At 38.8% G+C, this 24471-nt stretch overlaps 1 protein-coding gene across 1 annotated transcript; it reads left to right on the forward strand.

The window, feature by feature from the left end:
* The first annotated feature begins 10520 nt into the window (after window positions 1–10520).
* VRTN (vertebrae development associated) lies at window positions 10521–12545 on the forward strand. The gene has a single exon (XM_032209252.1). The coding sequence runs from the start codon at window positions 10521–10523 to the stop codon at window positions 12543–12545; it is 2025 nt and encodes a 674-aa protein (XP_032065143.1).
* Window positions 12546–24471: the final 11926 nt, after the last annotated feature.

Genomic DNA, 24471 nt, shown 5'->3' on the forward strand with positions numbered 1-24471 from the left:
TTGAAAATGTTTTGCTTCTTACCCAAGTTTCTTGGATGAAAAGCAAAACATTTTCAAAGAAAAACAAACAAACAAGAAAGTCCAGTTGCCTTTTAGAAAAAGCACCTTTGGGACCTGGTGACAGACAGAGGCTGATGATTTTCCTAGAGTTTTGGTGAGTTTCAGTTGACGCCATTCACAGTATTTCTCTGGACAATCTCATGGAACTTGGTCCTGAGGGCACTATTTTTCCAATGGTTTTGGCAACTGTCAGGCCATGCCTAGAAAACAATGTTTGGGAACTACTGTTGGGCAAGTAGTTTATTCTTTATTGTGCTCCCAAGAGTCTTGCCTTATTCTCATTCAACATCCTTTGTGAAATCTTTAGAGTGGTTTGTCCAAAGTTTTGGAATTGGTTGACATCAAAATATTCATGATATGCAATCCTACTGTTTCTCACCATCTAGCCCTAAGAAACCAATCATATATTCTAGACTGATGTTGAATGTTCAACAATGTTTCAACAGTCATCATGTTTATAGAGAACAAACAAATCAAATCCAGACAAAATGGAGGTAATTGAGAAAAAAGACTCAGATGTTAAGATTGAAATACAGATGCGTTCACCTGAAAGAACACACTACAATTTAGGAGCGCTTGTTGAAGCTCAGCTTTCAATTGATTTATAATAGCTGAATCGACAGCGACACGGAGTGGCTTTTGCACAATTAAAACTATTATGCCACCTGCAAACCTTCTAGCCAGTTAGATTTGGCAATACTTATCCAGGCTCTGGTTACATCCTATCTCGATACTTACTATGGGCTCTATTTAGGGTACCACTGAAAACTATCCAGAAATTGCAATCAGGGCAAAAAGCAGCAGCTAGGAAATAGGGATTCTATGATACCAGTATTGAAAGACATACTCCAGTTGCTCATCGTTTACCAGGCATAATTTAAGCTACTGAAGCTGATCTTTATTTATAAGGCAAAACATTTGTGGGGTAAAAGTGACCTCCTCCCACTATTAATCAGGCCACCTCTTTAGCACAAAGTAGAAGATATATCCTGCATTGTTGTGAAAGCTATGGAATGCAGTTACATTTGCTTACATTTGTTACAAGTTACATTTGCTCCCCATTTTCTTTTTACTTAAAAAAAATATGCGAACACGGACCTTTTAAAAACCAGGCTTCATTGATTAAATTTTTTGGTTAATTGAAGGTGTGTGTGTGTGAATAAAATGCCACTAATTTTTCCTTATGTAGTTTCAGCATTTGTGTTTACATTCAACATTTCTAGTACCTATGTGTGCTAAACTAAAATTCATACAATAAGGATTCTAGTCGTTTGTTTTTCCTTTTTCTAGGCAGTTATAGAAGTAATATAATTGCCTTTTTCTAGGCAATTATAGAAATTCTCATCAATTTGCCTCAAAATTATTCCTCCAACGGCCAGAATTAATTTTTATCTGAGTTCATTCCTCACTATATATTTTGGCTTTCTCCCCCTAGCCTAACCTTAGTGTTTCCTTAATCAAGTTTGGAAAGTAATGATAATTCATTAATATTAAAGATCCTTGTCTCTTTAAGAAGAGTGTCTTAGACAACAGCAAGGATTACTTTAGCTTTGGAAATGACCCCAGAATTTGCTCTGCTCCTTTCATGTTGGATGCAAGAGTACTTGGGAATGAACAATTTCCTTTGGGGAAGGGGTGGAGCTAAGCCTTTTTTACACACCTAAAGCAGCCACTCCAATTGGTTCACTCCAGATCTGAAACCAGTTCTAGTATGGATGTGGGACACAATTGGGAAGGTGGAGATTGCTGTGCCTCCTGACTCAGAATTTAAGTGCCCAGGAAACAGCCTTGCAGTGAGACCAAGGCAAGGAAGGAGCAGCAGCAGCAGCAGCAGCTTAGAACTGATTGGCTTGCCCAACAAGTAAAGGTGAGTTGGAAGAAACTAACGTTTACAAACCGGTTTCTTGAGGGAACGTGGCTTAAACCTCCATAAAACCGAGTTGAGCTTGAGGACTCTAGGACCACAACCAGTACAAACTCGAGTCAAAGTCAAGGAAAATGGAAAGGAATGGGGATTAGGTGGTTCAAGTTGCAACTCCTTAGTTACGGTCCTTAGTAAGGAGTAGAGTTGCAATTTGAAGCCCTTAGGCTTTACAGCTGAGTTAAAAAGATTGCGCGCTGCTGAATTAGTCCTGTGGCCTTGGAAAAGAAAGCCACATTAAGGAAGTTTTCCTTCAAATTGGCCTCCATGGGGTTTGCCTTGCTAGTCCATCCTTCATTTATTCTCTTTTTAAATTCTCCCTCCATGTGCAGCCGCCGCCGCCTTTGTTTCAAGAGAATGTCTTAAAGCAATTTCGTAGGGCTTCTGGCTGCCCTCTTGCGGGATGGAGCTAGCCTGCGTCGCTGTCTCTTGAAACCAGAGCTCTTTTCGTAAGAACGCCGAGCAATTAATTCATTCCCATGGGCCTTTTGTAATTTTGGAAACGGCGCTGGTTTCAAGGATGGCGGATCTCTTTGCTTTCCTTCCCCTCCCCTCCACCTCTGTTTTACATTGGGTTGATCAGGAGCTCATCAAATTCATTCTCAGGTTAGTTTCTGTTACTCCCCCTCCATCTTTTTAAAAGGTCCCGCTTCAGGTTTCCCCGCCTTGCCCTAGATCGGAGCGAGGGAGCATTGCCGGCAGAGGGAAGCCCGGCTTTATTTCATACCTGGCTCGTCGTTCGTGACCTTATTTAAACGTTGCTCTTGGATTGCGACGGGGGCATAGAAAGTGCCATTTCCAAGGCCTTGGCTGCGATTTAGGTTTGGGTTTTTTTCCCCTTGTTTCTTTTTGGGTGGTGTTGGCAAAATGTTTTCTCTTACTTTGAATTCCAAACCCGAACGCTCACCTGGGTCTTACGGAAACGCGAGAATCTTATAATTCGACTGACTTCAGAATAACGCCCCCCCCCCCGATAATTTAGCTTTTAATTTTTATTTTCTGCACTTGATTTAATGCGTAATAATGTTTGGTCTGCATGCAAGTTTGATTCAGTAGTTTCAAAGTTTTGGGAAACTTATGAATGCAAAATTGTAACTACATTTTTTTAAAACCAAAGTTAGAGCTTATTCCACAGTAAGCCCTAACTTTGGTTTAAAAAATAAAAGGCCCACTCATTTTATACTAATAATGAAACTAGAGTGCCGAGTTAGGATTGAAATACAGGACATGGATATTCCTTTAAGAAAACCAACTATCCACACCCATATCCTATGAAGTACTACCGCCATGAACAAGCTATTATTTGCGTAAACTGTATTGAAAATAATAAAATAGTTTGTGCATGGTGGTAGTACTTGTGCATGGTGGTAGGATATGGGTGTGGGTATTTAGTTTTCCTAAAGGAATATCCATGTCCTGTATTTCAATGAATTAATAATGTAGAATTTCTGAGAAATGTGTTTATCTTGAAAATTTAGATAATATAAATAGAAAGTTGCCTTATTCCATTACTCAATATTGACTGATATTGGATGCCATTTCAGCAGTAAGCACAAGCACAGTGAATATTTGTACACTATATATATATATATATATATATATGTATGTATGTATGTATGTATGTATGTATGTACGTACGTACGTATATATAATTAATAATTATTACTAGCTGAGATGTACTTTATTCAAAAACTATTCTCCTTGGTTTTTATTCCATGATACTAGTATCAACCTGTTCATTTTTTTTTCAAGCTAAGCAACAAAAGCTACGCAAATATAATGAAAAGCTTATTTGGAATTTTAAGACTAATAAAATTAGTATGATATAATATTTCACATGCTTTCAGATGCTTTGTTTCTTTGCAACAAGTGATATTGCTGCCATCACACTAGAAATTATTAAAAAAATAATAATTTGAGGTGATTGCAATTTCACTGATACATACCTGACTATTGTTGCACTATAGTGTCCATGTCTGGTTGATAGATCACATTGGCAATCCAATCTCCAAATAGACACAATAATATTGATATATTTTAAATAGTATTATTTTTCAAGCAATACAGTCATACAGACAAGATATATGGATCCTTTTCATAGAATTACAGGGCTGGAACGGACCTTGGAGGTCTTTTAGTCCAACCTTCTGCTCCAGATAGGAGCCTTATACTATTCCAGTCAATTGATTGTCCAATTTATTTTTGAAAACCATCAGCGATGGAGCATCCATAATCCCAGAATGCAAGCTCAGGTTGCATTGCTTAACTATTCTCACTATCAGAACATTTCTCCTTACTTCTAGGCTGGATCTCTCTTTAATAAGCTTCCATTATTTCTTGTTCTGCCATTTGATGCCTTAGAGGAAAAGTCAATCTCTTCTTTATGCAGCCTAAATCCTTCCCTTCATACTTAGCTCCTTCAACCATTCATCATACGATTTGCCCTTCAGTCCCTTTATTGCCTTTATTGCTCCTCTTTGCACACTGAACATCTTTTTTGTATTGTGGTGACCAGAACTGGATGCAGTATTCCATGTGTGGTCTCACAGTACTATTACTTCTCATGTCTTGATGCTACCTTTCTGTTGATTGAACCTAGGACAGCTTTAGCCTTTTTGGCAGCACATTGCTGGCTCTTACCTAAGTGGTGTTCTACTTTGACCTCTCTCAAAGTTAATATTACTGAGCTTGGTACCACCTGTTCTGTATCTATGCATTAGTTTTTTTGTGCCTAAGTCCAAGATCTTACTTTTTTCACCACTGAACTGCATCTTACTACTTAGGGCCCAGTGTTCAAGTCTGTCAAGGGCAAAGTCCTTCTGGATCTTGAGCCTATCTTTCAAAGTGTTAGCAATTCCTCTCAGCTTGGTGATCTTAATATATGGAACTAAAGCTAGAAATATACTGCAGTTGTGTTTTTGAGAACTATGGCAGTACTTTTAATTACAGAAGGATGGGATCTGCAACCTTAAACACTCAAAGAGCCACTTGGGCCTGATTCTCACAGAAAATAAAACACTGGGAGCCACAAAACCTGGGTGGGCGTGGCCAACTTGACATCACACACTCCCACACAGTCATACGACCACCCCAGCCATGCCTACCCGGGTTTTGTGGCTCTCTGTGTTTTCTATGGGAAATAGGTATCTCCCACTCTCTCCCTTTCTACCGCTCTCATCTCTCCCTCCCTCCCCCTCCCCTCCCTCCCTCCCTCTCATCTCTCTTTCTCTCTCTCAATTTCCCTCTCATCTCTCTCTCTCATCTTTCTCTTTTTCTCTATCACCCTCTCCCTCACATCTTTTTTCTCTATCCCCCTCTCCCTCTCATTCCTCTCTCATTTATCTCTCTCGTTCTCTCTCCCTTTCTCCCACTCTCATCCCTTCCCCCCTCTCATCTCTCTTTCTCCTCTCTAGCTCAGTCTCCCTCTCATTATTCTTTTTCTCTATGTCCCTCTATCTCTCTTTTCTGTTTCCGTCTCCCTCATCAATCTTTCTCTTTCTTTTTCTCTCTCTCTTCCTTTCTCTCCCCCTTTCTCTCTCTCATTTCTCTTTCCCTCATATATTTCTTTCTCTTTTTCTGTCTATCTCCCACTCATCCCCCTTGCAGAGAGCAAACCCAGAGGTAGCTGCCCACCTTTGAGAGAGAGAGAGAGGGAGGGAGGGAGGGAGAGCGAGAGTGCTGCCAGGAACAAGTGGGGCTCCAGAAGGAGGAGGGGATCCAGTCTCCCCCATTGTGAAGTGCACTTTTGCTGTGCTGCGCAAGGCACTGCAAGAGCAGCGAGTAGGCCATGGAGGTGGTATTGGCTCTTCCCCATGCCAAACGAAAGCCAACTGGACTTCTACCTTTTCCCTCCCCCCTGCTCCCTCCCCCCCACTCAATCCTACTTTGGGACAGAGAAGTGCGCACCGGAGATCCAGCCCACAGGGTGCTTAGATCTGGCCTGCGGGGCTGCCCTTGGAAAAGCAAAGGACTGGCTCGCAGTGCCTCTACCAGCAAAACTGAGCTCGTGTGCGCCCCCCCCCCGCGTGGACTTCCAAGAGCTCCATTTTCACTGGCAGAGGGCGGCAGGAGGCGATCATGGCTGAAAACTGAGCCCATTTTCACCAGCAGAGCCCTTGGGCCACCACAGACATCTCCAACACGAGTGACGTCAAGCTGGGCATGCCCACCCCAGCCTCTAAGGTCAAACACAACTCTGATGTGTCCCTCAATGAAATCAGGTTTGACACTCCTGGTTTAGACTTAGGCCAAAGGTCTTCCATTATTAACTCATGCAATGGATTGTATGAGCGACTGTGTATTTCAAAAATTATGAAGACACCATATCATCTGCTATGTCTATCTCAGTTTGTTTTCACAAGATTTTTTTTCATTTAAGATAAACATTTCCTAACATTTTTGAGAAGGTTCTGTCACTGTTTTAGTGATGGTTTTAGACATCCTAAGAGAAGAATATAGTTCTCAACGTAAGACCACAATTGGCCCAGAATTTCTGTCGTTAACTGAGACATTTGTTAAGTGAGTTTTGCCCTATTATGATCTTTTTAAAATGGTTGTTAAGTGAATCACTGCAGTTGATAAGTTAATCACCTGGTGGTTAAGTGAATCTGGCTTCCCCATTAACTTTGTTTGTCAGAAGGGGATCACATGATCCAGGGGTGGGTTCCTGCCAGTTCTAACATCTTCTATAGAAGAGGTTCCACAAATCTACAGTGCCGTTTAGAACCGGTTCCAGCTCCCTCCCCCTGCCTGTCCGCACATCATCAAGATGAAGAGCGAGAGGAGGAATTCTGGGAGTTGAAGTCCACAAGTCTTAAAGCTGTCAAGTTTGAATACCCCTGGGGGGGGGTTCTAAAGGGTTAGGGGTGCAAGGGTCTTGTAACTTGACAGCTTTAAGACTTGCGTGCTTCAAATGCCAGAGTTTCTGAGCCAACATTTTGGTTGCTAAGCAAGAGCATTGTTAAGTGAGTTTCACCACATTTTACAAGTTGGCCATGCCCACCCAGTCACATGGCTGGCAAGCCACTCCCATCCGGTTACATGGCTGGCAAGCCACTCCCACACCTACAGAAGAGGTTGTAAATTTTTTTGAAACCTAACACATGATCCCAGTACACTGCAGAAGTCATAAATACATGCAACTTGCCAAACATCTGAAATTTGATCACATGATCATGGCGATGCTACAAAGGTAACTGTGAAAACTGGGCATAAGTCACTTTTCAGTGCTGTTGTAAGTTTGAACGGTCACAAAATGAACTGTTATAAGTCAAAGACCACCTGTACTTTTTATATGTTCTTTTAAAGTGCTCTCCTGAAGAAGAAATCAGAAGCTGTGAAATCTTGTTCTATATTTTTTATCTGTACAGTAAGGCTTAAAATATCTCATTATACAGATGATTGGAATGGCAAAATGTAGCAGATTAAGACTTGCACTTTTTGTGAAAAGTCAGGAAAACATATGTCGATACTGAGATCCCCTTTTCTCACTTTTCTAAACAGATCAGCAGTTTTTAAGATCAGCAGTTTTTAAGGTCTGGAGGATTAAGTTATTAGAAAACGAATGGTGCAGCTCAGCTAAATACTACTATGTACTACACAAAATATCTGTACAATGTGCAAAGTGTACAGTAATAAAATATACTATGTAAGGGGAAGACCAGTGAAAGATGATGAACAGCAAAATTCAGGTTGAAAGAAAAACAAATTTTCAAACATATATTTTTGAATAAATATAATTAGGATGGTGGAACTTTGGGAGACTAGATGTGGAAAGCTGCATTTCATACACGAGATAGAAGTGAATAAGACATCACAGGTTCTTTTCTACTCAGAAGAGCTTCCATGATAGATTTGCAACCATTTATGCCTTTTAAAATTGATATATAAGGGAGAGAATGTGTATGTCAGGCCTGCAATTATATTCCTTTTAGAATTTTGGCCTGCCACACTTTCTCTTATTTCATTATGCTGTTTTATTAGTATAGTTGATGGGAGGGGGGGAATAGACAGGAGTAGGATTGTGGAATGTATTGTTATCATTCTTTTCTAGAAGCCAAGGTCATCTTTTGTCTCCGCACTTTTACACCTGACCGGAAGCAGCTGGATGTGGATGCCAGCGTGGAAGAAGAAGATTGGACCATGTGATGGATTGTTGGTGTGGGGACTAGATTATGAACTTTTACCTGGGTAGAATTCTGATGTCATTTCCAGAATTGGGATTCATAGCATAATGCCAAGATGTCTTTATTAAATTGGAACTTTAAGGATCGTTCTGCCTTGGACTCTGATTTGATTCTACATGATACTTGGAACGCTGACAGTGTATCTGTTCTCCATCCTTGCATTAAGCTATTCCTGTCTGCCCACTTACAGGGATGTGAATAGGAAAATACATCCTGTGGCAAGAATGGTAAAGGATATACAGTATATTGCATTGAATATTGCGCATTGTTGAAGTGTTCAAATTAAGTGAGGCATACTATACCTGTCTGGATGCAGCTCAGTGGCTAAGATGCTGAGCTTGTTGATTAGAAAGGTTGGCAGTTCGGCGGTTCGAATCTCTAGCGCCGCATAACAGAGTGAGCTCCCGTTACTTCCCAGCTTCTGCCAACCTAGCAGTTCGAAAGCATATAAAAATGCAAGTAGAAAAATAGGAACCACCTTTGGTGGGAAGGTAACAGCATTCTGTGCACCTTTGGTGTGTAGTCATGCCAGTCACATGACCATGGAGATGTCTTTGGACAGAGTTGGCTCTTCAGCTTTGAAATGGAGATGAGCATCGCCCCCTAGAGTCGGGAACAGCTAGCACATACGAGGGGAATCTTTACCTTTACTATACTTTTACCATATAACTCAGTGCTACATCCTGTAAATTGTATGAGAAAAGCCTTATAATTTGCTTGTTTGTAGAGAATGGTATTTCGGTCTTGTGTTTTCAGAACTGAATTTCCCACAAGTGCTGAATTTTGCAAGCAATGTTTGCAAGCAATATGACCCTGAGGTGGCTGAAACCATGTTGTTACCTTCTCAGATTATTGCAAAATACTGTTAGGATTTTTTTTAAAAAAAATAAGAAACAATCTCAGCTAGGAAAAACAGAAGCACAATTTTACTTCACTTCTGTATCTTCAGCATGCTGAGCTTTCAGTGAAAGGCTCCTCCCTGGTGGAAGGGAATACTTATTTCCTAATTTTGCAAGGTGTTTGTGATATCCACAATGTCTTCATCTTGCAGTAATTCTTGAATTTATTTTTTACTTTATAAAACACTTTGTAAATTACCTAAATGCCAGTATAGAAATGCAATGTTGTCTTATCACCAGAAGAGGTCTCTTAGATCTTGCATTATATTGGTTTTTTTTTAATTTACTTTGCAAAGCCAACCAAATTGTACAATAGCTAACTCTCATAGTCCAGGTAGTGTTATATTTAGAACATAAATCTGTAAAATGTAAACACAAATGAACTATTGTGCTGAATTATTTATGACAAATTAAGGCAAAATAATTTGTTACTGCATTATCTCAGCCTTTCTCAGCCTACTAGATATGAGCCCTTTGAATCAGCAGTTTCTTTTTTTTTTACCCATTTTATTTATTCATTTTCATTTTCATTTTGTACAATCACTTATATACTGTGCGTAACAAAAAAAACAAAAAAAGGAAAAAATCCACCGTAAAAAAAACCCCAACATAACACTTCAATCCCCCATACACCCTTCCTTCTCCCCCTCCAACTTTCATTTCTCAGCAGTTTCAATGCTTGCTATGCATTGGCTGGCTAGAAAGAATAAAAACTACAGGGATGCAACACAGATTTTTTTTAAAAAAAGAATTCTTTCTTTAAAGGATATAAGCAAATATTTGACAAATGGAAAAAAAACCCCAGACAATTGAAGGATGAGAGATTTTGTTGGATAGAGTACAGCATATGAACAAGTTGCCTTTAAATCAAATATCTGTCCTTTAAAGAGCAAACGTTACTGAAGGGCAGCATTAAAATGATGAAAAGTGAACTTCAGAAAATGAGTATTTCTTCATTTAGAAAGCATACATTTATCTTTCAGCATTGCTGTGCTCTTCAGTGAATTTTAGCAGGTTACACTGATCATATTTTCAAGTGTTAATCCTTCAGTTTAATGGCAAAGTGTGGTAAGTAGGTTCAGGTGGATAATACGTACTAGAGCTTAATTTGGTATATGCTAACAATGCATAAGACCATGGGATAATGTACATTCTTGATTAAATTTAATTTTATAAAATATGCAGTCCAATGCAAAATTAACAATAGTGCAGCCTTATGACTATTTATTAAGGAATAAGGTCTCATTCAGTATTCTAACCCACAGGATTGTGCACCATTTTCAATGAAAACATCTCTTAGCTTGGACTTAGCTTTTTGATATGCTCAGGAAGTATAGTTATGTGCCAAGACAAAACAGCATAACTGTGTCTCTCTAAGTAGTTTCATGGAGCCATGAAGGGAAAATCTGTGCAAAACATGGTATTCTAATTCTTCAAATTTTTCTATATTTCAGAATGATTCAACGCCAACAATTATTGCAGTCCGTGCTCCAGAAACTCCAGAAGGCATCTGAATATGATGGGATAAAGCAATTAATTAAGGCAGCCTTGAAATGTCAGATGATATTGTCCTCTTTTTCACTACCCAGCTATTATGGGAGGCAGTTCCAGGAGGAGCTGGAAGTTGACCGTGTAGCAAAAAGTCTTTACCCAGAAGATGCTCCTCGCAATATGTTGCCTTTCATTTGTAAAGGCAATGGGGACCACTTGTTTGAGGCAGCAAGTGTGTTGTTGTGGGGTAACACTAGCTTAACTCTGGAGTTACAAGTCCGCACAGTTGTGGAGATGTTGCTTAACAAGCAGTACTATTTCCACGGCATGATTGATTCTAAGGTGATGCTGCAAGCTGCTCGTTATTCTCTTTGTACAGATAAATCTCCTCAGATGACTAAATTACCTATAGCTACCATCGAGGCTATCTTTGATGTTGACATTAAAGCCAGTTGCTTTATTGGCAGCTATGTCAACATGTGGCATCTGTACGGTCTGGCATCTGTACTACAATGCAACATTTATTCCATCTACCCAATGAGCAACCTTAAGATACGGCCATACTTCAACCGACTCATTCGACCTAGAACGTGTAACTTGCAAACCTCCACACTTCACATCATGTGGTCAGGGAGGCAGATTTCTTCCCAGGTTTTCGAAGCTCAGTACTTTGTCCCTGTCATGGGTCTGGAAGAACTGGAACCCACAGCATCCATTCCGGAAGCTCAGGTTCAGCCTGTGAAGACACTGGAGTTGCTGAACAAGGATCCCCAGGTGACTTACTCTAACCTACGTGAAAGATACAGCATTACCAAAAGCACCTTCTATCGATGGAAACGACAGTCACGAGAGCATAGGCAGAAAGCAGCGGCCAGATTTGCAGCCAAACACTTCTTGCAATCCTGTTTTCAGGAAGGTAACACTATTCCTCTTCAACACTTCCGACAGTTGTTCCCAGAAATTTCTCGCTCCACCTACTATGCCTGGAAGCACGAGATGCAAAGTGTGAACAACCGTGAGGTTTCTTCCTCTTCTGATGTTGCCTTGTCTAAGGATCCTCAAATGTACAAGCTTCACACTAGTCCGGATGGTGCATCAACATCTGAAGGAGGCCAGAGCTCAAACGATTTCCTGAATCATCCCAAAAATGGAACTTCCATGCAAGGAGCCAAGTCTTATCTAGAAAAATGCATTGCCATGAATAGTCTTGTGCCATATAGAAACTTTAAACGTAGCTTTCCTGGCATCTCCAGATCAACGTATTATAACTGGAGAAGAAAAGCCATCAAAGGGAATCCAAATTTTAAACCTCCCCTACCTCTTTCTGTAATCCAGAAACCGACCAGGAATCTGTATCTGTCACTAAAGTCAGGAAACCTGCCTAATGTGAAGATGGTCAATGGGCAACATCCAGGGCCCCGAATTCTCATGGGCACCAAGCAATCTCTCTACAGTTGGCAAAAGCAAGCTCGTGAGTTGGCCAGGAAACGTGTTTGCCAATGGAACATGCCACTCTGTAAGTTTCGCTTGCGTTATCCTAATATTTCTTCTGCAACCTATTGGTTTTGGAGGAAAAAAAGTGTCAAGGAGACCAAAAAGCATTGCCTCCCCTTAACAATGGCTTCCCAAAATTTGCAGCCAACTCCCACATCTTCTTCTGAGATGAAAAGAAAGGCAGAACTTAAATTCCATTCCACACACCCTGAAGAGTTTTCTCAAGTGCTTGAGGATGAGCAGATGCCGACTTGCAGCACTGCAAGTCCAGGTTATCAATTGCCTGAAACCGTCAATAGCAGCATGTTTGTGATGGATGTGATTGCCACAGCTCAGTTCAAAGCCCAGGCCAAGCTGTTTCTCCAGCAACGTTTTGCATCACAGACCTTTCCAACATTCAAGGAGTTCAGAGCTCACTTTCCCTTAACAGCACGCTCCACATACTACATGTGGAAACGTGCCCTTCATGATGGACTTACTCTAGTGGATGCCTAGGGATAGTTAAGACATGCTGTCTCATCAATGAAACATTCTGCCAGCTGGTATTTTGAATTTGTTTATTTGGCTTAGAGAAAAATAGAAATATATTCCCAAGATAGAATATTGGGAATGAGATATTCTTTTTGTATCATAAAGAAATACAGTTTTTTGTTTAATATGTTTAAAAAACTAAACTGAATAGACTGGCAAGCTATATGTGAAGATTATTCTTAAGTTTGCATTTTGCTGCTCAACGTTTCAATGAATTTGACCTATGTTTTATTTCTTAACATGAAATTCTCACTCAGAATCTTTAGGCTTGGATATGTTTTCTTTTCACAAGACAAGTTATTAGTTTTACTGACCCAACTGATGGATATAATATATGTTGTGGGTCCTGCCAATATATGTAATATGTTTTGCCTAAATGCATATAAAAAGAGGGATCCATTAAAACAAGTGAGAATCAAGTTGCCTTAAGTGTTTTCTGTAAGAAAGTGGATTAAGAACTCTGCTGTGAAAGAGAAAGTATAACTTTTCTTTGAGTGAGGGTTGAGAGGCAGCATTACTACCTTTTTCAGAAGATATTTGTGAAAACTTCATCTGATACAATGTAGTATGGTATAGGGCAAGGGTGTCAAACTTGCGGCCTGCGGGCCAGATGCATCACGCTGGCCACGCCTACCTCTGGTTTAGCGAAGGGAGGAAAGTCGCAATACACCCCGTGACTACAACGTGACAACACTAGTTTCACACCCCTGGTATAGTGGAATACCAGTGGACACCAACATCAAGATAAGCATTTTCCTGTTGACCTACTTTTTGAGCTTGGTTTAAAATGATGGAAGAAAGACTAACCCAGCTCAGCTCAACTGGAAAAGAGATACCTCCTTTAGAGAGTTCTCTTATCCTACTCCAAAATTATCTGTGGAATCCTGCACCATCTCTGTGTAGAATTCTTGAACATATTGGCAACACAGAAATAATTTCCGCTCCAAAAAAGGCACTTTTATTAGTTAAGACTGTAAGCCCCACAGTCTAATAATGAAATAAGAGCAATATATATCATAATTTATTACTCTAAATCAGTGGTAGTCAACCTGGTCCCTACCGCCCATTAGTGGGCATTCCAGCTTTCATGGTGGGTGGTAGGGGTTTGCTGTAGCTCTTGCTTTATAAATTTTATAAAGTAAAGTTACATCCCACCTTTATAAATCACCATTACTGTGGAACCAGTGGGCGGTTAGAAAATTTTACTACTAACAGAGATACAAAAGTGGGCGGTAGGTATAAAAAGGTTGACTACCCCTGCTCTAAATAAAGTAGATAACACATAAATACATCATCATAACAATTCCGCAAATGATGATATCCTTGGTCCTCTCTGAGCTTGATGTTTTCTTGCAGAAGGTTTATTATCAAACTAGGTGACAACAGTGCTAGAAGGGAGAATCTAATTTTATATACTATTATATATTAGTGGCATACCTGTCAGTGCTGGTGGAAGTGGTCTTGGTGGGGGAATGGGACAATTTACTACAGTCAACTTGTTGCAGCCAATTCACCATAGCCAATTTCCCGCAGCCAATTCTCCAGAGGGCAACTCGCTATGGGACAATTTAACAATTCTATTTAATTATTTAAAATAAATAAAAAATATTTTAATTTTTGCCATTCACATTTCATTCTGTATCTCCTTTTTCATTCTTTCTTTAATGATTCCAATCCACAATTTCCTTGATATTATTGTAACTTTTGTCCTGCACTGAGTTTTCCTGTGGCAAGATGGCTGTGGTGAATTGTCTTGTAGTGAGTCGGCCATGGCAAGTTGACTGTGGCAACATAGCCAGAGTGAGTTGGCCATGGCAAATTAACTTTGGTGAATTGTCATAGACCAGTGTTTCTCAACCTTGGCAACTTGAAGATGTCCGGACTTCAACTCCCAGAATTCCCCAGCCAGCATTCGCTCATAGACTCATAGACCCTCTTGGTTGTTCCTAGATTAGGCTATTGTTTTTGGGAATTTGTACAATCTTCCATCTCTTTGCATTCAAAACCTTTGCAGCAGATACCACATATAAAAATAAAGTTCCATGTTTTCTTTCAATCTGTTTCTCCATTAAACCTAAAATGAAAACTTGATTTCTACCCTACATTATTTTAAGGAGTCTTCTGGATTAAGTAACCTATCTGATCCCAATATTTCATTTCACTTTTAAAGATTCACTGTAAGTAATAAAAACTATCCCTCATGTTGGTCACATTTCCAAAAACTGTTCGACATTATATTACACCCCTAAATGTTTTGCTCATTTAATCATATAATATTTAATATATTCACCTTACTGATTCATCATCCATAACAATGTATATACCTTAGCAATAAGTTATTCATTGCTGGTACATACATCCTTTTTGAAACCAGTTCTTTCATCTGTAAAAGTAAAGTTATTTCTGTCCAATTTAAAATTTTCAAGCAATTGAATGTATGTAACCATTGACAACCAAAACCCTCCTCCCAAGTTTTCCCTTGTTTTTAAGATAGACTCTGTTTTCAGCAAATGTTAATAATTCAGTATATTGTAGATCAACCAAGTAGATTTAACTGTCATTTTTCTTCTGAAAAAGGCTTCCTATGATGACATACATAGAGGAACTTTCGGAGACAATTTTGCTTTATATCTATCAAACTCAAGATGGCATGTCTAACAAAAAGACTCTTAAAATCTATATTACCATTAATTTTTTATCGTATAGATACACTAAGAAGAATGTTTGAATAGATAACTGATAAGGTTATGTGTCATTTAGATACTCCTGAAACATATAATTTCCACATGGTAGCTATATTTGATAACTACCTATTTGTAATAGGGAAGGACATTTCCTTCAATAATTTCCTATATTGTCAGAGTCAGAATAAGCATGATTTTACAAACTGACAGACTCAGCAGGTGGCAATCTTGTATTGTGAAATTGAGAAATGGTAGCACATATATATCCACCAAACTGTTATTTCCATTCTCTACAGAAAATGCTAAGAAATCAAATAGCTTTCCACAGAAAAAGATAAATAGTAAGCCAAATAGTTTTGAAAAATGAGGTAGAGGGGGATATACACTAATCTATTTACATTTAAGCTGCACTGCACCTGTGGTCTACAGACAAAATCATGTTTTGAAACAGGTATGCACCCTGTTAAACTAAAACATGTATTTTTCTCGGATTGCATGGCTACTGTGTTTGCCCAAGAAAAGATGCAGCTTCTTTAAAGAGGGGGTGCCTTGAACTTTTGGATCTAAAGTGCTGTACATTCCCAGTTTACATCACCGCTATTCACCGTACCTCTCTAACTTTAGGTCCTTACCATTCTTGCTTCTTCAAAAGACATAAAACTATCCTTTTTTTGGGATCATTCGGAGGATTTTATCAGTTCCATCCACCTTTACTTTTCCTAGTCTTCCTCCTGATCAGTGGTAGGATTCAATTTTTTTTACTACTGGTTCGTTGGGCGTGACTTGGTGGGTGTGGCTTGGTGGGCGTGGCAGGGGAAGGATACTGTAAAATCTCCAATCCCACCCCCTCCAGGGAAGGATATTGTAAAATCTCCATTCACTCCCCATTCCAGGAGAAGGTTACTGCAAAATTCCCATTCCCTCCTAAACAACTGGGACTCAGAGAATCCTAGTTGTTTGGGAGGGAAGGAGGGAGGGAGGCAGAGAATAGATGGTTGTGGGGCCAGTCACAGGTGGTATTTACTCAAATACTCAAAATTTCCGCTACCAGTTCTCCAGAATTAATCAGAACCTGCTGATTACCACTTCTGCTTCTGACCTGTGTTTTGTAATTCACTTATTCATTCTTTATAAACTGCCTCAGCATATTTCTTGTGTATAGACTGTTGGCCCTTTAGATCCACAAAGACTATTGTATATCTATTGTTGCAGGGTATAACAACAGAATTTTGAAAGTCTTGACAAAGATTTTCTCCCTCTTATACAAAAAGAATGAAAAGGGAGTTTTAACTTTCTGCCTCATTCCCTCCTTTCAGGGCTAAAGCATGAGTTAAGATGAGTTTAATGGCAGTTAATGGTGGTTGAAAACCTTTTTCAAAGCTAACTCCACACTCCTCTGTACAGAGATTCATTCTCGTATTGAAATCATATTCCTCAGCACCCATTAATTCTTTTATTACCATTATTGTTTACCAAACAACTTCTTAAATATCTTGCTGTATTTAGCTTTATTTGTATGTTCTAAAATTCATCCATCCAGTTTCCTATCTTTAATATATTAAGGAACATAAATTCATTTACTCTAGTTTTCACCATTTCTGTTTGTTCAGACCAATTGCCTTGGAGTTCGATGCCCAGATTTTCAGATTCATAATTTTAACATTGCATTATGCAATATATCTTACATTTCTTGCAAATAATTTGTGTTATCAACCAGCCAACACAGCATCATCTGATAAAAGAACTGTGAATATTCATATCCTTGATGCACATCATCAAGCTTTTCTTATACAGGTAGTCCTCGACTTATGACCACAATTGAGCCCAGCATTTCTGGGACACAGCAATGGTCATAAGTATGAACCAGTTGCCAAGTATCTGAATTTTGATCACATAATCATGGGCTGCTGCAAAGGTCGTAAACGTGAAAAATGGTCATAAGTCTTTTTTTCAGTGTTATAACTTTGAATGGTCTCTAAATGAACTGTCGTAAGTCGAGGCCTAACTGTATATTAATTGATAAATATATTAAACAATTAAGTGGATATCAAATATCTTTGTCTTAATGCCTGCTCAATACTGAACCATTTTCTAAGCATTCTGCTTATTTCAATCCATGCTTTACTTTCATTATATACAGCTTTTTTTGCATTCAGCAACCAATCTTCAAATCCATAATCATGCAAAACTTTCCAATATGGATTTCTTGGAATAGAGATAACTCAGGTCTGCTATATATGTACTTGCTTGTGAACATCTATAATACCACAATTCAAGCCTAATAATTTTATCATACAGTTTCATAAGTCAAGGAGTATATTCTCATTTTATTTTTCAATAATCCCCTAAAGAGTAAAAATGCATTCTCTGACTGATCTATAGCTGAACTAAACTTATCAAATTTTGTTCATTGACTTTTATTGTACTCTTCAAATCAGAATTTTGTCCAACAGTTTTTAAGACATAATTAAATAGTTTTTGCATTCACCCCTGTTTTCTTTCCATTAATGTAGGGGAACAATAGCAACATCATTTCAACAATTAGGAACATAGTGTTCACACATATGTTAAATCACACAGACACTCAGTTTTTAAATATTTCTCTGCTTACCCCATCTACACATTCAAACTGTTTTCCAACATTCTTACAACTTTTATGGCTTGCTTTTTGTCAACTTTTTTCTTGGACACTAACATTTATAGTGTTTTTTTTAATCGCGTTCTTAATGTATTAAAAGTACATTTTCATGTAAATTCATGCAAATTCCTAGAAGCATCTTGACACTTTTATTTTTAATTTCATTCACTCTACCAGTTTCTTCTTTAGATCTCCTCACCACTTACAGAATTAGATTTTTATTGCTTCCAAAATTGCTTTGCATTTTCTTTGTCTCTTAATCTTTACAATTCCTTGTTCTCTTTGTTTACATTCTTTGCATTTTCACTGTCTTAGGCACATTTCCCCCCCTCACCTACAGTCTCTTTCATAATTTAATTAAATGTATTTTTCATACTTCACATTAAGATAACTTAATGGCACTTTGTAACATAGGTGTTTTTACTTTGTTCCAAGCATTTTCCAGATCCTCTTCCCTTTTTCAGTTCATTCTGTTGGGAGAGAGGTTTCCTTCTAATGCTTTGCCACATGATTCATTCATTCTCTTATTGCAGGTGTTTCTGCATTTAGCAAAACTTTTTCCAAGCAATTGTTCAGTAAATAGTCACTAGTCTCATTCACTTTAGGGTTTGCAAATGGCCCAGACACTCACTTCATTCCCTCAATTTATATATATTCATGACATGTAAGTGAATATTTATTCTCCTGGAACACATTCATTGAGGATGTACCACAATGTTTCCTATTATTGCCAGTGAATGGAGCATAAACTGCAAGTGTCTTCAGCCTAGGTGTTCTTACCATCATAGGCAGTCACAACAAACATCATGTCAGTTCGTATTTCTCATATACATTTAGATCTTTCATTCATAAGACTTAATTTTCATGCAAGTATTCATTACCTTCACTCCACAAGATCATATAAATTCATTCAGATTTATACATTCTTAGATTCAGGCACTTTCCCCCAGTTTATTAATTATTATAATGTATTGCATTTACATTCCAATCTGCAAAGTTCCATATGCTACAGGCAACCAGCTAGTCCCATAGATATTCAATTTCTCCAGCCATTATGAGTTTGATCAACTGAGGCTTTCACACAATGGTTTATTATGAAGATAAGGTTTAGGCTAGATTATCAGGCATAGTTGCACCAATGCCTCATCTTTGCCTGCCAATAGTAAAGACAATTCTGGCAATTTACCTAGGGTCTGTGATCTAGAGACTACCTTATACATCAACATACTGTTAGCCACATGCAACAAACAAGGAGATGTGTGAAGTATAATGACATGCTATTGCAACTTTTCTCAACCTTTTTACCCTGAAGAAACTTTTGAAATAATTTTTTAGGTCTCAGGAAATCCCTTGCACAGCTGTGAGCAGACATGCCTTTGCTAGTTTCATCTGGTGCCAGATGTTCCCTTACCTAGATTAGGGGCAGTTCAGACAACCACTGGTCACTTCACAGCTTCTTTACTGCAATGTGCTTTATGTATGGTTGCCTTTGAACACCATCCAAAAACTTCAGCTGGTTCAGAATGCAGTGGCACGAGCAGGGATAGACACCTTGGTATGCCAATGTAACATCTCTGCTTTGGAAGTTGCACTGGTTGACAGTTTGCTTCAGGGTGCAAGTCAAGGTGCTGGTTGCATCTGGTAGAGAGTCTGATTATTTTATTTATTTTTACTTTATTTATTTTTATCCCATCTGTATTATTTTTTACAATAAAACTCAAGGTGGCAAACATATCCAACACACCTTGCTCCTCTTATTTTCCTCACAGCAATCCTGTGAGTTGAGTTGGGGGGAGAGAAAGGGCGGGGAGAGAGAGACTGGACTAAGGTAATTCAAGGGACTGCCTATTTCTCATATAATTAATCTATCTCTGGCAAGTTTGGTGCACTCCAGGTTCCATCAATTAAACAATGCCACCTATAGAGATTCAGCAAGCATGGCTTCTCTGTAGCAGCTCCTTCCTCGTGAAATGAAGCGACATCAAACACTTGAATGGTCTCTCTACCTACTAGTATTCCAAAGGGATAGATGTAGCTTTCTGATGTAGCTTTTTGCCCTGGGCTTTGCCCAAAAGACAGGTGAGGGACCTTTGTTCCTTTTCCTTGTTCCTATTTGCGTTTGATTTTTTTCTGCCATCTCTGTTCATTTTCTGTTGCTTTTCTTTGGTTCCTTGTATTTATTTATTTATTTATTTATTTATTTGAAATCTGTAAACGATTCCGAATTTCTATAAATCAGGCAGCATACTGTCTAAATTTAATAAATAATAATATTAACCAAGAGGCAGGCTGGCAGCTAGATCAAGGTGTGCAAGAATATCCTTTATTACAAGTGCTGGCATTGCACAGCACAGAGGGCAAGGTTTAAAAAAGAGAGCTTGTTTTAATTAAGAACACATCCCCGGGCGACCCCTCATGAAACTCAAGTTGAGAAAGGCTGTGCTAGAATGAGACGTATTTGGACCTGAAGGGAAGCAAAGGTGCTTCAGATCAAGAATGCACAGCTTCATTCTTCCTGCTGGTTGCTTCTTTAAAAAGTGTGCCTTTTCCTAAGCTTACAGGGTAGCTTTGCAGGCTCAGGAAAATATATTTTTTGACACTCAGGATGCCAAGAATAAAAATAGACAAACAATGGTAGCAGTTGACTTTTTTCTGTGTCCAACAATCCCTACCAGTCTTATTTCCATTTCCAGAAAACAATGTTCATAAGAAAAAGATACTGGGCACCCCAAACTTTATCTCTCTCTAGAGATTTCCAATTGGCTGTCAATCCTGTATTTAGCACTTCTCACACCTGCATTCCATATGAGCAGTGATCTCTACTACTTTTCCATAATGAACAGGTGGTGCTGCTGTATAAACTATGTCATGTCGTGCAATCGACTAGTTTCTCATAATAGCTTGGTTATTGTCCTTATGAAAAGGATTGCCTATTTGTCGCCCTAACCAAGTATATTCTTCATGATTGTTGTTTTATTAGAGCTCATAGAGTGCATTCCATAAAAAGATATAACCAACATCCTTCATGGGCCTGATCATGGTCCATCTCTTATGTTATTGTCAGTCCATTAAATCTTGTATCAAATATCACATAAGTTCTGTAGGACAAAGAAAGACTCTTGTAAGACATATGATTAGGTCTATGACATTATTTTTGACTTAAGAAAATATAGGGCTAGTGGATGCCTTTTTATTGTGTTTTCTTTGCCCAAGTGCTGCATTAGGGAATGTTTATTTATTCATTCAGTGTACATGACTGTTCATCTCAAATTCTTTATAAGGGCAGCGAACAACAATTAAAAACACCATAACAATAACATAACAATAAAAATATATTTAATTGACAGCCACAGAAAAAACAAAACAAATCAATACATCTATAAGTACAGGCTGTGACACACAATCAGATTTCTTGTGACAGTCATGCCTTTAAGTCATGATATGTTACATGACGCAATCAAGTTTCACGCCTGTTCTTTAAGGCCTTATGGAAGGCCAAGAGAGTGAGAGTCAGTCTAATCAAATCATGCAAGAAATGAGACTAAGGTTCAGCTTAATTCTGTGACCTCCCCAAATGCTATAACATTTAAGGAATTTTAATATTTTTGATTATGCTCTGAACCAGCTGCAATCATGTGCTATAGAAATGTCAACAACAAACAAATCCTGTTTCTTCTTACATGAAAAAGAGAAAAGAAAAAAACCCCCTTACTTTGGACTCCTCTGATCACTATAAATATATTGCATAAATATAACTCTCTGGAGTTATAAGATACTGCTAGACAATTTTTTCTTTAGTTCCTAGCTTGGTTTGAGGCCATCAGCCTGAATGACTTGGTAGCTTGAACAAAAACCGAGTTTCTCAGAGGGCTTGATGTTTTTGAAATACACACTTTTTAAAAACGATTTCTGGGATAAGGATAAGAGTCTTGGTAGCAGCTCAATTACTTATATTCCCAAGTGTCAACAACTCTTGAAGTCTGAATTCCACTTCCATAAAATTTGGCAGCAGATAGAAGAAGAAGTTTACAGTTTTTAACAGGTCTTGATTTTTAGTAGTCATAGTGCTAGCAGTCTCTTGCTGATATAAGCTGGCTTGTGTAGTCAACATTCAAAAGCCTTTCTAGCCTTTTCTTCACAAGAGTAGTAGTATTCCAGATATCTCTTCATTATATTTTAATGGTTGAAAAATATCAGTAGATCTGTGGTTGCCTGTGTCTTGAACACTCTACTTGACTGTAAAATTGAAAGAGATATAATGCACATCATAGCTTATTGGCACATGTTAAGGATATCTTATAAGACTACCAGAGACACAGTGGAGTTTGAGCACAGCAGGGATTAGACAAAATGATCAAACCTGCTATTCTAAACACAACTCTTAAACTCCAAGGAAGGCTAAAGGACATATTTCTAAGAAGACCTATACAAGATCTTGCTGCAAGCTATAGAAATGCTTGTTCCAAAATTTAAAATGATTTTTATTAGAACTAAGACCTAAATACAAAATATATAGGAAACATGTTCTTTTGAAACACATGCATTGCTTGTTCTTAAGATACTTATTATTCTGAGGGCTAGAAATTTGAAATCACATTTTTTTCACAGTATAAATTTAATAATCAACCCTATCAAGTGAAAGTAATATTTTTGAATACATTAGTTTGTTGGAATGGCTGCTGCTTTTGGCAAAACTTTGGAGTACAAAGAATTCTTTATGAAAATGGGGGGACATACAATGTTATTTTTCATATCTCTATGTGCTGTATCTGTTTTAGTTTTCCTACATTTTTTCTTACCAACTGTACCTTTCTCCAGTGGTGAAATCCTCCTGATGTCTGCTACCGGTTCGGTGAATCTGCTACTGAGTGCGTGCTTTGCACGCATGTGCACCTGAGGTGCATCCAAGCAGTGCTAAAAAAGGAACATTTTGAAGACTTCCGAGTCTGCAAAGGTAAGTAGAGCAGCGGGGGGGGGGGGGAATCTATGTGCCATGCAATTTAGATTAGCTAGAAAGCAGTAAATGCCATGATTCTAGCTAATATAAATTGCATGTCACAGCTGGTCATCGGAAATACTGGTTCACCTGAACCAGTACTATTTTTTTAAACTACCGGTTTGGGCAAACCGATCCGAACTGGTAGCATTTCACATCTGCCTTTCTCCCTTCAGCAGTGCCAGGTTTGTTACAAGTTCTATTAACTCTCTAGATACGTTGTTTCCAACATCATTTACTTAAATGTCTGGAGCAGAGCTTCTTTTCATAATTTTTGTGGAAAAGAGAAAGACAAAACTTGGAGTAGGGTTATTTCCATGTCAATATAGGTGATGTTAATGGAAGCAGTGACGTGCAGTCAGGGGAGGCAGGGGAGGCATAGCCTCACCACTGTCAATCATGAAAAGAAAAAAAAATGTAAATGGGAAAAGGAGAGTGCTGAGGTTAGGCTAGCTAGCTGCTGCCACACCGTGAATGACTGCATGCCTCATCTAGTGTGACTTTTTAGGCGCTCGAGCAGAGTTAAGCAAGGATTAAAAGCCTAAAAAATCCCGAGGTAGTTGAGGCATGCAGTTCTCCTGCCTCATAGTAGAGGGCGCATTTTTTAGAGGCTTCAACTCTGTCATTCTGTTTAAAGCTGCAATATCGCGCTCACTGTTCCTCCTCTCTTTCTCCGTTTCTGATGCCCCCCACCCCACCCCACGCTCCTTCTTTTCCTTCAAATTTCCTTTTTTCCTTTTTTCTTTAATAAATGCAATGCTCAGGCATTCTCTCCTCTCCCGCGACACCCCACTGACTTAAGCACTTTCTTTTATCTGCCTGTGCTGGCGGCAGCCTGCCAGCACAGGTGGGTGAAAGAGACTTTCTTTCGCCCGCCTGTACTTGCGGCAGAGCTCAGGTGGGCTGCCGCGAGCACAGGTGGATGAAAGAAAGTGCTTTAGTCAGTGGAGTGTTGGGGGAGAGGACTGCCTCACCAGCCATAAACCTCACCGCATGTCACTGAATAGAAGAGATGGCAAAATGCAAGTGAATTGAAAAAGTCTGTGAAAAAATGCAAAGGGGGAAGGGGGAGTTAACTTTTCAGCTCCTACCAAGCCCTGCTGCTTGCTTGGTTGCTGTCTCTGCTGGGGGCAGGTATCAAGAGAGTAATTGGAGTAATTAGCTCCCAGTGATTTCTCACAGGTGAAATCCTCTGAGGGAGCAAGCTGGTAATTACTCTAGAATGATTATCCACAGCTGTGAACTTTGTGCCTGAGGCTTTTTAAGTTCATCTGTTTGCTACAGCGGCAGAACAGCTGCTATAAAATTGACATCTGGATTCCTTAGGGAAACCTCCCTCCATTTTTCCTACTGCATTTTTTATTGGTAAAAGTACAGAAGTAAAAAATATGAGAGGTTGAGTAACCTGAACTTTTTCTACTAATTGCATCCATATTAGCCTCGAACCTTTGTTTTTTTAAGTCATTCATGTGTTACTGTTCAAAGACTTGACAGCATATATAATTTTAAGGTTGGAAGCATAAGCATCCTTGGGAAAATGCCTTTGCTGGGCTGACTTCCAGAATTCTTTGT

The sequence above is a fragment of the Thamnophis elegans genome, chromosome 1 (genome assembly GCF_009769535.1).
Source record: "Thamnophis elegans isolate rThaEle1 chromosome 1, rThaEle1.pri, whole genome shotgun sequence".
Lineage (NCBI taxonomy): Eukaryota > Metazoa > Chordata > Lepidosauria > Squamata > Colubridae > Thamnophis > Thamnophis elegans.

Excerpts from the sequence above, each read along its gene's own strand:
- VRTN (XM_032209252.1), top strand. The coding sequence starts at position 10,521 with ATGATTCAACGCCAACAATTATTGCAGTCCGTGCTCCAGAAACTCCAG.